Below are 16,663 nucleotides of genomic sequence, written 5' to 3'. Positions count from 1 at the left end.
TATCAACGAACAGGGTGCTGAGCAAACCCATCCGGAAATCTCAGTAACACAGTAATTACAGCCTGGCTGGACGCTTCTGGGCAAGTCCACTCAGACCCCCCATAAACCTATGAAAAGTGCAGGCAGCACTTGTAAGTGAAAGTGACCATTTGTGATGACACTAAATAAAATCTCAGTGTTGTTTCCTTTCAACTATTAAAAAAATAACAACACTTGGCAATTCTACAGTGTTTTTCAGAAAAGCACTGTGCCTCTTTGCTTTACAAAAGTAATGGCTGCTTTGGAAAGATACACTTAAATACTGTGCAAACATTAGCAAAGCCTTTAATACCCTAGAGAGGTGGGTGAGTTATTCTGTCTACTCAGATTAAGTGGTTAATGGTTACAATAAAGGCATTAACTGTCAGAGCCAGGAGAGTAAAAGGTTCCTGGTTTCTGGGCTACCAAAGGGCTTTGAGTATTGGAAAGCAGTGGCAGATGCAAGCTACAAAGCCAGAGGAAGATCTGTCCGAGTCCAAAGTTCAGTGCACTCAGATTTCAAGTTTTGGTCTGTATATTATGTATGACAAAACCCAGCAGGGCACAAGTTAAGTTTTGACGGACTCTCAAGCAGCGTCCTTCCCCTTCCGTGGGTCAGAAGAAGTACTGGACCCTCCAAGAGCAGTGCCAGGAGAACCTGCTGCATATAGCGGGTGGAGAGGAATGGACGGGAAGAGAGGGAGAGAAGGAAAAAAGGAAACAAGCTGGCCAGCTAGCACCTTCATGGCCTGTACCAAAAGGAACAGGGCTACATAATAAAAAACAAGGCTCCCAGGATTTGCAGCTCCCACATTTGGATCCAGTTCCCACTCTAAGCGTGGGACAGCCCACCTGGGGCACCAAACTGTGTCTCCCCACACATTCACCCAAACTCTCTGCATTTCTCAGAACAAAGCAATAGTCCCCCAATATTCCCCTTCCTCTCTTCATTTCGCCAGTCTGAGAGATGTCCAAATTATTTTTTTCTTACAAAAATGAAATCTATCCATCTCTAACCCACGGTGGAACTCGGCAGACTGAAGAAGTTAGATTTTTCAAAGGGTTTGTGTAGGAGTGTGTGCCTGTACTTTTGTTTTATTCAGTCATCAATAAAGGTCTGATTTAATCTGAGTATTGAACAAGGAATTAAGGGAAAGTTTTACTTTGGATCAATTTGCTTACCCACAGGACACAAACTGCAGACTTTTCTGTGAATAGAGAGGCTCCATGGATCTGGGCTAAAATCTCACCTGACAGAGGATGCTGTACTTGGCAAGCTCAGGCAGATGATCAGGAGCCCACTTAAGCGAGCAAGAGCATTTGTTCACAGCATTGCAAACAGTTTCTTTCCCCTACCAAAAACCCCCAACACACCTGATACATCATTGCAGCAAATTCTTTCCAGCACAGAGAGAACAGCAGCAGAAACACTGTTTTGCAAGCACAACACGCTGTACTGCTGAGCGTGGGTCAAAACATTTCCTCGCTTGTATAAATCAGCCTCAATCCTTCAGCTCAACCTTTACCACTCAATCCTGTGAACTTCTGCAGACCAAGAGCACTCATTTGCTGCTAGCATCCTCAATCACGCTGCTGCAGTGGAGCTTTAAAGAAACTGGCACTTACTTCCCCGAAGGTGGAAAGCGCGAAAGGAAAGACGAGGAGAAGCAGCACCCAGTAATGTGTCAGGCAAATGCTCGTACTGGTGACAAATGGTGTTACCACCATTAAAGAGACAAGTGCAAAAGGGAGAAGAAAGAGGGAAGGATTCAGGGGAAAAAGCGGGAGGGAAGGGGAGGGAAATGAATAGGCCAAATCTTCAGCGGGCATAAATCAGCTCTGCTGCAGTGGCATTGCTTTCAGAGAGCTGAAGCCCACGGCGAGTATTTATGCTCCAAAAATATGAAAAACAAAGCCATGGGGAAAAAAATAAAAAAAGAACCCCAAAACACAGTAGAGGGACACGCAGAGACCTGGATTTCCTTCCCGGTCCTGTCACTAACCTGCAACACACCATCTGTTCCCTTTCCTTCCCTAGGGTCTTTGACCAGGAGCAGGGTCGTCTCTGTTTGCGTGGAGCGTAGCCAAACGCTGCCCTGATGGCCACCAGCAGCTCTGGGTGCCGTGGCAGGCAATACCAGTAAGACAAGAAGTGTGCTCTCCCATCACTCAGCACATGCCCTGCCGGCTCCAGCCACGTGTCCTCCGGGGAAGGGCCTCTCCCTCAGGCAGCGCTTTCTGTCCTTTGTGCGCGGAGGGAACAGAATGTCTCAAAGATGAGAACGCTGGGTTGCTGCCCTAATCAGAGCAGCCCATGACCAGGTAAAACCCAAAGAAGAAACCCAGCCTCTCTGCATCTGTGAGGCTCCGAATCGCCACAGACTCCTGGGCCGCCCCTTCTGCTTTTAGTCCATATTGTGTACAGGACTGGGTGTAGCAACGCTTTGTGCTTTGAAAGAGGAAATCGCAGAAAGTGTTCACTTACCCTGGGGTATTAGCTGCTCCTCTGCACCTCGGTGTCCTTTAGGCTCTAGTTAGGAGGGTCAGAGTGAAAAAAAAAAAAAAAAAAAGGAAAAAGATATGAAAAATTAGGTCTCTTGCTGCCAGCTGGCTCAGCCAGAGTACATATATTTTCTTAATATTCAGTAAAATGTATCCTGTTGATTAACAAGCTGATCAGAAAGGCCAGTGGTGCAGCTGTCTCAACAGCTCTGATTGCTTTTAAATGATTGTCTATTCTCGGCCCTGTCACTCACAGAAGAAATAACTACCCTAATAAACAGTAGCCCGTTTTCCTGGACCTCAGCCTGGAGAGGCGTCAGCCAGCCCAGAGCTGTAAGGTCATCCAGAAACACTCCCACCATTCAAAGCGTCTAGTCCGTATCAGCCATCTTCGTGTTCGGCACCAACATCCTGCCCCAGTTTAGCATCTTGGTGGCATGCAAGCTGGGATTTGGATTTGCTTTGGCTGAAAGACTAGAAGCAGGGCAAAGCAGGCAGCATTTCACAAAAAACCTCTGGGGGACAGAGGCTCAGCTTTCCACAACCCCAAATCACTCGGGACGCTCAGGTTTGACTTCCACCTACTCTAATCTCACATTTGTTGAAAGATCTCCTGAGGTCTGCAATCTCTGTAAGTGAACCTGGGGCCAGCTTTGAGCAAGAAGGCACAGCATGGTGTTGAAATCATGCAAACCAGGCCGTCCCCCCCATCCTAAACCAACTGCATGAAATTCCCTACATGTCACCAAAATCCACAGTGCATTTTTTTGGCTGGCTTTGAATTGTAGATAGAAACTGGTTTGGGAGGGAAGGAAGCCAAATGCAGACCCAGATCCACGAAACACCCCCACAGCTCCTTAGCAAAGCAAGCATTTGAAACCCACAGAGCTCAGGCAGGGGCTTGAACAGGCAATCACATGTCAATAAGCAACTTAACTGATTACTTCTAATCACTGAAAGACACTGTCATGACCTGAAATGGACCAGTGCATGCCTGATTCCCAGTTGTTATGCTAGAGCTGTTATTCCACATTAGGTTAAATAAATCAAGGCTAGAAAAACAAAGGGTAACAGTGAGCAAGAACTACACCTGGTAGCAGCAGGCAGGGCTGTCGCGCAGGCAGCCGCCGGTGCGCACAGCCTGGAGGGCTGGCTGACAAGACAGACTCACAGACAGCTCACGCAACATTATCACCTGCTTTTTGGAGGTGATCACTAGCTACCTCGTGGATTTACTGCAGGGGTGGAGAGTGGACCATGGAGTCGGCCTGATCCAAGTGCTACAGTTTTGCTGCATTGCCAAAAGCCTGGGAGAGTGGCATTTGCTGCTGCTTGCTGAGCAAGAGGAGGTTATCATACGCGCATGGAGCCTCTGAGAGGAGAGGACTTTGAGTGGAAGGGACAGTGTCATCAGAACTTTTGCTGGATTGACTTTAGGACAATGAAGTGCAGGTGCAGAGATATTGCAACAGCAAAAATAAATGACATGGAGAAGGTAGACCAAGCATATAATGGACACTGGGGGAAACTGCTTTAATTCAGTTCCTGGCAGCCATCACTGTGGTTCTGAAAATACTTTGCAGAACATATTGTTAGAGAACCTCCCTCCATGTTGTGGCATCCTGTCAAATTGTAAACATGGACGACATCTGGTCTATGTTGGTTGCTCCAAGTCTGCTGCAGTCATGAAGGGCTGCCATAATAAACTGCTCTGACCGAAAGAAGAAAAAAAGAAGAGAAAAAGAAAAGTAAAGTAGGCTCTACAGAGAATAAAGAACTAAAGAACTGCTCTGTGAGCAAGCAAAGCAACTGACAGACAGGGCTTTGGAAGTAGAGCACGGGGATCTTGAAATGAGAATGCCAAGGTCAAGGAAATTCAATGCGTGGGGATCTGTCTAGCCAAGTGGGCTCAGAGGGAGATTTTCTTATAAGTGTATTTTTTTTTCATGCCACAAGAGGGATCATAAAACAGCCCATTGTGTTTATGGTAAATTTAAAAAATATAATGCAGAGTGCAACTGATGTAGCTATTCATGGGAAAGTTTTTCCTCCTCATAAAACCAAGAATTACCCCTGCCCTAGTCCTCTACCTCCCCGCACTGCTCCAAGGCGGGGAAACAACTGCATTCGGTGCGCAGTAGGTGAGTATGAATGGTTCCCCTGTGATCCCCGTGGCTCTCTGGAGTTTCCTCAGGAATGTTTCAATCTGTTCAGGCCTCAAAATCCACAGTCTTTGGACTTAAAACATGTTTTCACTGAAACACACAGGCAGGCATAGTGGCCCTACAGAGGTCAACAGAAATCTAACTTTCCCAAGACTAGAATTCAGCTCTCAGTAGATGCTTGTGCCAACAGAAATCAAGGCTAGCAATGAGCTGTTAAGGCTGGCAAAATGGAGCTTAGTATGTTAGTTTCTGAGCTTAGCTGCTTTCTTCTGGGAACATGCCTGCTCTGCATTGGCTTAACTCAAGGAGGGGCAGAGACATGGAGAGAAAAGCCGAAAGTCCCTCTCTTTGTGAAGGGGTGACCCTCATCCTTGCACAGCCAGTGGGAAGGGGCCTTGAGGAAATTGCGCCCAGCTTGCTGCAGTTAGAGGGATGGTTTGAGGTGGGATCGGAGAAGACTGAATGCCTTCCTCATCCATGAGTCCGCGTGTGTGTTGGCATGCGACCGCCTCTGTGTTCACAGCTCGGCAGAGAGGGCAGCATTAAACCTTTAGCCTGAACAGCCCCTGGCTTGGAGGAATCCTCTCTCTAGAGCTAAATAATGCTGACTCTGACCCTAAAAGAGAGGCTGAAAGCTCTCTGAACGCCTCTCCGCAGGGTGGTTTTCCTGCTGAGCACAATCCCATCTTGCAGCGAGAGTTTGCAAAAACCGAAGCTAGGGTGTCCGTGCAGAGGGTGCAGAGTGAAGCGCAGACATGGAGCCGCTCACGCCAGCAAGGCTGCCTGCCCCGCGCCCATCACGCAGCTCCACGCAGCCTGAGCACGGCCGCTCCCACACACGGCTCCCTGCGGGATCACACGCACGGCAGCAAATGTGCCCGTAGAAAAAGAGAGGAATTGCCCATCTGAAAGTCTTAACCCTCTTCTCTTTACAGAGCAGAGGGAAGGAGCTGCCAGCATTTCCCTCCAACCTCTCCCCCTTGCAGCCTCCAATACTACAGCAGACTGACATGGCCTCCTTATTAGACACCCTACAGGAGTTGTGTACGTAGGGTGTGCGATTTGGTGAAGAGCAGGTCAGGCTTACCAACAGATCCCACTGCTTTTCTCCGGACAGTCCCAGGATTTAGCAGCGGAAAGGCATCTGGTAGCAAATCGTCGTACCATGTGGCCGTCGTCCCAGTGATTGGCAAGTTGTTTTCCAGCGGTGGGCTGCGCTCCGCAGCCTCGAGCAGAAGGATCTAGAGAGGGGACATTGGGAAGGCAAACAAGGTCAGCGGGATCATTTCATACATGGTCTCAATCCTCATGAGGTCTTGAAACTCCTCTCCTTGCCAGCAGGAGCTGTGAATAACTCTGCAGCACAGACCGCAGGGTTTTGGTGTTAAAGCTCTATTAGTTTTCTGGAAAGTGGCAGTAAGTAGTGTCAGAAGCTGCTCTGTTAGGTTGCAGAGGGTACACACCCTCCCTGCAGAGGGCACACACCCTCTTTGGAGAGGGCTTCACTGCTTCCAGAGAGGCTCAGCACGAAACCAGGGACCAGAGCTGGTGTTAGGGGACACAGCATTTCACTGCCAGGTGACGTGTTCAGATCCAGACTCATTAGGTCAGAAATGACTGAAAGCTGGCACAAGGTGAAGGGCTGTAGGGTACCCTGTGCCCAGGGTAGCCAATTGCAGTGCCTCAGGACAGGTACTGGTTGTAAGTCAAAGCTCAAATGCTGACCAAATTAAAGACGAAGGAGAATATGAAGCTGTTAATGAGCTGAAGTGCTTTAATTTTAGAGCAAATTAAAAAACGCAGGCAATTTCCTCAAAGAGCTCTACTTAGAAGTAATAGGATATTATTAAAACTCACAACTGTTTCTATGCCTTGTAAACACACTACCCCCAAATAAATTCACATCCCAATGTGCGTCCCTGAGCTATTTGGGCCATTTACAGCCTAAGCTCCTTGGCAAAGTGACCCCACTTTCCCTGTATGATTTAGACTGCTGTTCATCAAGCTCTGCTCGCCGGGCCACGGGTGGCCCGTATGAACCTGGAAGTCAGTCTTTAACATGGCTGCAAAAAACCTAAACACTCACAAAAAGTAGAGAGATAGAGGACCCAGGTAGTGTCTGCCCACTGACAAACTCCGTTAAAGTGAAGCCCAGGGGAACATTCATTGCACTTGATAATCAAGATTTTTAATTAAAGTTTTCACAAAATTAGGTTAAAAAAAAATTCTTTTTTAATCTAAACGCTTCACCTCTCAGTCTTCCCAGCCACTAAGCAAGGGTGGCATAACAAAGTAGTCTACAGATTTCTTTTGTAAAAGCCTAATCCATTGGGAGCACGGACCTGGAGCGCCAAACCCACGTGCCTTACTGGGAGTGGATTTTACCCCCACTGCTAGACAGAAGCTACACAGAGGCCGAGAGTAGCACCCACTTTCCCGGTGGGGCAGACAAAGGGTCACAGCCCCTGCGGTGGCCGTGCCAGGGGTGCAGCAGCAGCCCTGCCCTTGGCTGGCAGCTGGGTCGGTCCCTGGCAAAGCTGCCTGCCCAGGACGGAGGCAGGATGTCCATCAGGCAGGAGCGGGGCTGAGGTTTCCAGCACAAGAGCTTCGAGCCAAGCATCCAGCATCTCCAGCAAACTCTGCTTTCTAAGCACGAAGCTACACAGGAAGATTGGTCACTGTGGTTTGTTACAGCACTGTCTCTTCCTGTCTGGAAACCACCGAAGCAAATACTGATTTACGGATAAGGGAAATAAAAGAGAATATGGCTCAAACTTTCCACTAAATCCCTAGAAGTTTCAGCTTTTACATGCTGTGTTGTCTTTACATAATGAAGTCACACTGCAATTATAAATGAGAGTGACTTGGCACCACTTGTTTGTTTTAAACGTGCAATCATTACAAGGTTTATCACTTATTTATTACAAAGCATGGTGAGAGCCAGTATTGCAGCAGCGCCAGAAATGATGAACTTCCTGCAGAATGCACTGGCCTGACAGGGGTGAATCAGAAACTAATTAAACTGGGAGCTAGGTTAAATGCAAGGGAACTGAATCTCAGCTGTTGCAACCAAGCAAAATTCTTCCTTTATTGCAGGGATCTTTATTCATGGATCCAGAGTCTTGTTCCTTAGTAATAAGAAAGCAAAAATGAACCGGGCCACAATGCATTTGTTCAACAGGCTTCTGTGATGCCAGGCAAGGAAGGAATCGGTTCAGTCTGTCTCTCGCGCTTCTGTGCTTCTACCCCATGATTTATTTGTCAGGCTCTCAAGCAAATATGCTTATCAATTCAACAAACACTTAATCATGTGCCTTACCATGATCGTGCCTGATTTCCACTGACACAGGACTCCAGTGTGCATTGAAGACCTTTTCTGAATCACTTTATTCTATTATCCTCTTGCTTCCCCAGAAAAACACCTGGATGTTGCCAAAGCAAACTCAGCAGCAGAGGCAAAGCTAATCCTGGAGGTGGCAAATCAAGGGGGGCTACAGCCAGGGCAGGGTTCGGATGCTCCTGCTGTGAGGCAGGGACCAGCGAGGGCTGTCTTGGACAGTATTTTGCCGCAGCCCAGCAGTGCTGCAGGGAGAGGCCATATTAAATAAATAGCAGCAATGGTCAGAGACCAGCAAACCGCAGGGGTCCAGGGCCCTCCCGGGCAGCGCGAGCGGCACTAGCACAGCTCTGCCGAAGGTTGCATCTGGAGTGGAACAGTTCCAAATCATTTTTATGGGTGATAATAAAAATGTGTTACCACATAATCAACACAAAACAGTGGCAACGGTATCCTTTTCATTAAAACAACATGTTTTAAATGAGTGCTCTGCTGATAAATGCTGTAAAATATTTAAAGGCATGCACAGAATAATCTGGTATGCTCTTTTATAAATTGACTATATATACTTAGCAGTCATTAAGGCTCAAACCATAGTAACAACTTTATTTTCCCTGGGCACAAAATGATAGAGGTCAGGAAGTCTCCAGACTTGAAATTGCTGAGAAATTCTAGTTTTTATGATTAGGACTGATGAAGTGCCCAAAAGAAATAAAAGTAGAAAGAAGAGAGCTCTCACATCCGTGAGATCCACAGAGCCAAACTAAAGAAGGTAAAGCATGAGGGATTTAGTCACATTTGAAATCTCAAAGCATACAGTTCCTTTGACACGGAGTGTCCTCTCACAAGCTAGCACAGCACACAGCACAAACGGAGTCCTTACAGATTATTGCAATAGCACTGGAGCCATTCATCTCTTTTCTGTCACATTCTGTTTTTCTTAAGGCTGCCATTGCCATAGTCAAGGGACTCGAGGAGAATTCCCACTTTCATTAAACAAAAAAAGAAAGTTTCTAGCCCTCCGAGTAAACTGCTGGAAAATGATACCACAGAGGCTCACAGCCAGAAAGCAAATTAGCAAAACGTGCAGTGTATTAAAGTCTCAGTATTAAAGTCTTGGCATTTTCTAGTCAATAAGGTTGAGGTAGAGAGAGGGATCACACCAACTGAAGAACGTGTGGTTTTGATGGGAAACCCTCACGGCAAGCAGCGCCCACCTCTGCTGCTACTACTGCTTCCAATGCTAAAGTTATACCTCCATGAAGGACGGAGGCAGAAAACATCCTAATGTCACCACATCAATGACATATGTCTCGATGCCATGGGTAACGTTAGTCACCCAACCAACCAGACCAGGTGCAGAGAACTAGCTGGAGAGCAGCGCTTGTGGCTGCTGCCTGTGGTGTCAGGAGGGCAGATTCCTGCTGAAGACATGACGGCCTTTCCTCCCCAGTTTGCGCTGCATTGCAGAAGGGAAAGGACAGCCACAACTCAGCAAAACACTCAGGCTTTTGTCTTTTTGCACGTATGGAAGCAAAAAGTCAAATCTGAGCCTAAATGGACACGCTGAACTGGAGCCTCTGGCAACAGAGGTCCCACCGGCATGAGGGCTTGTCTCTGGTTTCCAGACCCCACCTCTCAGATGCAGCTGAACTGGGTCAGAAAGCTGGAAAGAGCTGAAGTGGGGCCACGTCTCCTGCCAACACCGCAGCGGGAGACGGGCCCGATGTAGGAGACGGCGTGTGAACGCGAAGGGAATGCAGGAGAGATGACGCACTGCCCTGGCCGAGGAGCTCGCAGGCCAGCGCCAGCGGCAGAGGTTATTGCCTGCAAAACTCACCCCTGGGCCCTTCGCATCCCGCAGAGCTGCCGGGCTCACCTCTGTACAAGATCTGGCTCTTCTCTCTGCTCTTCTCCTGTGGCTCAAAGCCTGGCTCTTCACCATGGGGCCTGCTCACACGTAGGGCCCTCAGCAGGGACATTAGCGTTATGTGCCTGAAGCTCAGTCCCAGCTTACTCAACCCACCTCCCCCTTTTCTATTTGCCAGCATAAACTTTCTAAACTTCAGACACATACCACATTTCTTGCGTCAAATCAAAAGCTCAGCCCAGGGACAATGGAAACAGGAGGAAGGTTTTCATCTTCTTGAGATGTTCAGTGTCAGAGGACTTTTTTTGGCTTGTAGAGGCTTTCAAGAACCTTATTTTGGTTGCTCCCACACATCAAAAGAAGATTTCACAAACACAGCCTCCTCCCATCATCTGTCCCCCGCTTGCATTCCTGATGTCCTGTAACTAGTAGGTGCTAGAAACATGGAAAGAACAGCCGGGCTTCCAAAGATTTCAAAATTGATACAACAGGGCTCAGCATGCTTTTTCTTTGGATAAAAATCCATGGAAATACAGGGGGAATCATTTGACATAATCCAGATGGATATTCTTAATTAATAAAACGCGATATTTGGTCTCTTGAACCATTGGTGGAATTAACTCCCCTCCATCTCTCTCTAAAGAGGAGGGAAAGAAACTGCGCGAATCCATCAGCTAAAAATTCCAGTGTAAAACAAGATTCCCTTGATCTTGCAAAGACACAAGCTGATTAATAATGGTAATTGCATAACTTGTTGGACGTATCTTTCTTTATAGCAAATTATTTGGCAAAATATAAGAGTTTTTTAATCATTCATCAAGACATAGAGCTAAACAGGGAGTTCTACAAAACCTGATGGAGAATGGTATCTCTTTTGTAGCAATATGAAACCTGTGAACACAAGGCTCTGACACAGACACAATTGCTTGGTCTCAAAAGCCAAAAGACATTCAGTAAGTGTCCACTAAAATCTGATGACCCAGATAGCCAGAGAGAACCTGGGTGACTTCATCCCTATTACATCTTAGAGGCTTTGGCCAAAGGGGACAAGATAAATAGTGCACGGAGGAGTTTTCGTTATATTGATAAATTACTTGGGGAGCAATAGCTGATATCATTGTAGTGACCCACTGTGGACCAAAAAGTAAGGTTTATGTCATCAGATACTGCATCAAAGACAGAAATGTGGACCAAAGGCTTCTGCCAATCCACAGGTAGCACAGTTCATGCTCTTTCTGCAAAGATCTTTGATTTTTTGTACAGTTTTACAGGATTCCCAAAAAAGAGGATGCAAAAAGTGACTGCTTTATCAGCAGGTATCTTCTGGAGGGGAACTGGAGCAGAGAAGACACAAAAGCACGGGCTAGCCTACTAGTTTAATTGAAACGCAGGCCATGTTCAGCAGATCATCAGACCATTGAGACTTTGCTTGAGAGAGCAGCAGTGAGGGAAGGACTGGCAGTGGTCCTACTGGGTCACTGCACTCTGAGGCAGCTGGGGAGCTTCTCTGATATTTCTGCATGTTGGAGATTTTCCTCTGCTGCTGCGAGCCCACACAGCCAGCCACCACTGGCACCTCGAAGCATTAGAGCCAGGGAAAAAGCTAGATGTGGAAAGCATCCAGCAATCCTTCAAAGCCGTGCTAAGCACTCATTGCAGAGCGAAGTACACAAAAGAGCTCAAAGTGAAATCAGATTCCCCATCATTACTTTAAAACACCTGATAAAAATACATTGCAGCTATAACCTTCCGCCCTCGAAATCACATCATTCTTCTCTGCCTGATTTATTGCTTGTCACCTGCTGGGGATGTAGCAGTGCTACGGACGTGGAGCCAGGCCAGCCTGAGCTGAACTCAGTCTTGACAAAGTAACATCTGTTCTCAGCAACGGCTTCGAGATCAGCTCTCTGCCCCTCACCAGGTGAGGAACCCCCGACTCCGGCTGAGACTCACATCAGCCAGCTCAAATAGGCTGAGATGCCTCGTGTACTCTCCTCCACTGCTGGACTCCAGATGAAAAGCTGCAAGCAGAGCGCAGCACAACTGGAAGAGATAAGGGGCTTGGTCCTTTCCTGGCTCGCCTTGGTGCAAGCTGAAGAATGATCCCAAGACATTTTTCTCTTATGATCATACTTTCCTTATGAAGCTTCACTAGAATTTCTGATTGAGCATCAAGTGGAAGTTTGCATGTTTGGGCACGGGATTACCAAAGGATCTGAGCACTTACATCCCTTAGGCTCCTCACATACTTCCCTTGCTGAAATGGACTTCTTGTCCACAGAAGTATTTCTCTTAAAAACCAAAACTTGTAAACAATGTTCTTGGGGATTAAACACACCAAAAGCATTTCCTAATGCAAACATAGGATTTGCTTGGCTAGGATTAAGTTGCTTGTCACAGGGAAAGAGAATTTTTCAAAGAGATTTAATATTTTCATAAAACAGATTTGACTAAAAATGCCAAACTTGTAACGAAGAGATTTGCGGGAAGGGATGGTGGAGGAGGAGATCTTTAAAGCCTGTTTGTGGTTCTGGCAAATGATTTACAGGATTTGCCAAACACATGGAACAGTCTTAGGGGACAGATTGCTCCATCAATCCAACAGTGATAAGAAATAAGGTCCAGCAATTACTAGACTTGAGAACGAAAGGATTTTGACTGTTATTCTGAAAGACAGAAGCATGCCCAAATGAGAGAAAGGCCAGTACCCAAACTGCATCAGGAGTCCTAGTCATGATTATTGCTGATTAGAAAAAGGCCAATGAGATAAATGCAAAGTTCAGATATGAACACTGACACAAAATTTGGTTTGCCCATTCAGCTTTGGTTCATGGTTCCTCCTTGCAAAAATCAGTTAGGAAGTTGCAGTTTATTCTTAGGGACATTTGTTACATTAACCAACCTATAGAAACTCAGAATTAAATTAACAAATTTACAGGGATTGATTTCAGTTTATTATTGCTACTAGCAATCAGCCAGTTATTGTGCAGCTACATGTGAAACAGTCAAAATACTCCTTAAATTCAATGCATTACTGGAGCTGAAGAAGCAGATTCTGCACAGGGTGATTAGGAAACAGAGATTAGGTAAGCCACCTTCCTGTTCAGAACAGAGAGAAAATAAATAACTGCTAATGGCAATCACATACACAACATGGAAAATCCACGAAAGTCCTTGAAATACCAAGCAACTCTACATGTCCACTCTATAGGACCAGCAGCAGCCTCACAGCCAAGCAACTGAGGTTTCCCTCCTGATCTTTCAGCCATGTCACAGTATCATGAAACATCTTCTATTTTTCAATTATTTCTCCAATACAGCAGGAAATTGTTTTACTGTTTATCAGAGAAAGAAAAGACAAACCCCATAAAACATCCCAGACAGTGGCCAGTGTTTCATGTAGCTGCTTGGAAGAAGGGGGAGATACAGAAACATTTCATACAAAGATTACATTAAAACTCCAAGTAATGGTGCTTCATCATCAAAACACACAGGGCAGTGAAGGTGCCATGGGGTAAGCTGTTCTAAATAAATGGGGTGATTTCATATAAATAGCAATGTATTGATCAAACTGGTTTTTGATCAAAAGGTTTTCTTCAAAACTTTTCAGAATCTTCTGCAGGGGGAATCACATTACAAGGACTGTTTTCATGCAAAAAATATGCATGTCATTTATCAATCACACAATGAATCAATCAGACACTAGATATGTAATGTGATCTCCCTGCATTAAAGCTGTAACTGAAATGCCACGAACTTCTCAAAAGTGGTGTCAGGAGATAAGACTGGGTTCTATCAACTCAGATCAAATGCTGCACTCAAGCTCCAACCAAAGGCTGGGATTAATATTGCACTGCCCATAGCTCTATGGTGGAGTTTGTTAAAAGAAACTGGGCAAATAAAGTGAGCAGAAATTTTTACGCAGCTGCCCACTTCCCTGCTAGCACTGCCTGCCAGTGCACAGTGGTGCCACTCTCTCCTGACACTGCAGCTCTCAAGCCTCACTGGAGTTTTGACTGGGCTTAGTCCTGAGACACAGGAGGGCAGCATCAAGCTCAGGAAATTCAGCAGGGAAGTGCTGTGTGCTCTTCCCACTAAGAAGCTGTGCTGGCCTAAGGAGAAACCTTTCATATGAAATAAAAGCGGGGTTCGTTCTGCCCTCCCACCAGTGAGGCTCCCCGCAGGATCAGGGGATGCTGTAGCGAGGTCAAGTAAGACGTCATGGGAGAGAAGTAAGGTTTGACACGTTGGGGCTTGGGGATGGGGTAGGTTTCTTCCAGCCTGCCCATTTTCTTGTCCTTGACCCCAGGCTCAACACCATCCTCCCTGACGTAGATTCCCATGGCCTGTAGATTTCACGCTCAACACCATCAATCAAGCTTTCAAATCTCTGGCACCCAAATGGGTCTGGTATCAAGCAAATGGAGCAGGCCAACTCTGTCCTGGGGAGATGACAGGGTAACTCGAAACAGGGGAGATGAGGATGGAACCTGATTCCACCTCCCTTGACCTCCCTACCTGCAGAAACATCTCACACAGCTACAAGCACAACCTAGAGCAACATTAAGGGGAGCAAAAGACACATGAAGAGTTCATTCTGCTGCACAGTTCAGCCATGTCTCAGAGTCTCTCTCCTCCCCAAGGACTCTATAAACAGCGGTCCCTAGCGAGGCATTTTTCATTCAATTTTCTCTGTGTTTATTCTTGCTTCTCGCTTTCTGATCCAATTCTCATATTACAAAAATCAGAGGGTTACTTTTATTACCTCATTTGGACGCTGATCTTACAAGTTGGATGAACCAACTCATACTTTTAATAAGAAAGATGAGACCATTTCTGGTTATATCCCCATTTTCTAGGGGGACAGCTGTAATAGCCTGCAGAGGGGAAGGGAAAGAAGAAACCACAGTCTCGTAGCTGCTTCTTCAATGACTGAGTTTAAGTTTCCTTAACTTGCCCTTCAGAGCCACTGGAGAAGAACAAACACACGTTTTACATATCCTCACACATAACCAAGGGAGGCTCTTGGCTCCTTGTCTGCATTGCAGAGGTGCAAGGAAGAGATGGTTTTTCACTTGTCTCTAACCTACTCTATTAAAGGAAAACAACTCACCCAGCACCGATATGCCCAGGTCCACAGTGCCTTCAGAAGTAGCTTTCCATACATTTGCTCTCACCCTTGGGCCTCACAGTATTTGTAACAATTCCACACAGGCTCCATGTGCCTCAAAGCCCTTACAGCAGGTGCCAGTGGCCTGACCTGCTTGAAACTGGTGGACGGCTGATCTTACCCATTGCCATTCTCTGAGCTCACCAGTCATGCTGGGGTGAAATTCAAAAGAGAAAAAGTAGCAAAGCTCCTCAACTTCATCTGTCTCCAGAAGGAGTACGACTGTGGCAGGAAAATCCATCTCTGCACATAGGAAGGAGGAACTTCCACATCTGCCTTTGTGGAACAAAAGACCAAAATCAGGGGGGGAACAGTCTCCAACACTGGCCAGGGACATGTGTGCCCATCTCATCACTCCTGTCTTCCTCTGAACAGCTTCAGGTTGTTGTGGTTGTGAAATGAGATATTACAAGCTCTCAGAGAGCTGAGAGACAGCTTCACATCCACACCATTCGGCAAAATAGGAATCTTTCTCCAAAATCCAGAGCAGGAATGCAGACAACACTGAACAAACACAAGCACCTTTTTAATGGTGCTAACTATTATTGAATAACAACAACTGAGGTCATTACATGGCTACACAGATCAATCTGAACTTAAATTAACCTTGAAAAAAGGGCGAATCAGCATATTTCTCTTGTGTACAGCACCAGCATTCGTGTAATGTTGATTCAGTCTGCATTTAATTGCTACAGTCAATTCTTGCACAGCACCCACAGCTTTTCAAACAAAGTGGAAGCCAAAAGATCGATACTGATGTTGCTGGGCTGTGCTGCAGAAAGCACCCTTGCAGAGACGTAGTCTTTAGTACTTCACAATAGAAAGAAATAACTGATTTCCCTCTGTAAATGTAAGCCCTTCAAAGAACTTTGCTCCCGACTTGGGTCTCTGTGCGATTGTCGTAAATTCAGAAGGAAACCCGTCACAACACCGTCACAAATTGCCTCACTACAGGACTAATACACACGATACACTATGCCCAGGAGCTGACAAGAATCGAGTTGCCCAAAGCCCCACTCTCCAGAAGGCAGAGAGGAGGTGGTGTGGGCTTGGCTGTAGCTAGGACTGAGGCAGTACCGAAATCCTTCAAGCGTCATCTCCAGCGTCTGGCTGGCTACACCCTGGCACTGAACTCTGCAGGCGTCCGCCTCGCTGTTCCTCACATCAGCAGGTCTGCACGACTATGAAGTCTCCAGCCATCAACACTGTGTTTGTTGGTGATGAGTGCTCCCTCCTGAACAGTGAGCAGGTTGCAGCCAGGTGGCTGCCAACGTAGGAAGCATTTCCTAAGGACAGCACGTCAGGTTTGCCAGTCAAGGAGACAAACACCAGTTGGTGCACAAGTGTCCTAGGTTAGAGCAGGAGACAGTGTGCTCCTGCCTTCACTAGAGCTCCAACAGAGAAGGCAAGCAGGCAGCACTTCCCAAATACTGTGGGCAGCTGGTGCCAACTCCAGAGAGCAGCATGCTTTCAGGTGATGGGAATGTCACCCGATTTAAACCAGCTTCATATCTGTAACAATGGGAATGCCACCCGATTTAAACCAGCTTCATATCTGTAAGCATCCCACTGATCTGGGCGCGGTTTCACTATTGGGCTAA

General features: G+C 46.6%; 1 protein-coding gene across 4 annotated transcripts in view; it reads right to left on the bottom strand.

Annotated features, from left to right (window-relative positions):
- The window catches only part of COL26A1 (collagen type XXVI alpha 1 chain), a 182,391-nt gene that overhangs the window by 26,757 nt on the left and 138,971 nt on the right, over positions 1-16,663 (bottom strand). For all 4 annotated transcript variants that reach the window (XM_075439948.1, XM_075439951.1, XM_075439952.1 and 1 more), the window contains exons 5-6: positions 5,773-5,926; positions 2,504-2,548 (exon numbers count right to left, since the gene is read on the bottom strand). In XM_075439948.1, the coding sequence (XP_075296063.1) occupies positions 2,504-2,548; positions 5,773-5,926 (199 nt within the window). The remainder of the gene's footprint in view (positions 1-2,503; positions 2,549-5,772; positions 5,927-16,663) is intronic.

Source organism: Opisthocomus hoazin, chromosome 20 (genome assembly GCF_030867145.1).
Source record: "Opisthocomus hoazin isolate bOpiHoa1 chromosome 20, bOpiHoa1.hap1, whole genome shotgun sequence".
NCBI classification, from domain to species: Eukaryota; Metazoa; Chordata; class Aves; order Opisthocomiformes; family Opisthocomidae; genus Opisthocomus; species Opisthocomus hoazin.
Note: the sequence above shows the minus strand (reverse complement) of the source record. Positions and strands in the feature narration are given on the sequence as shown.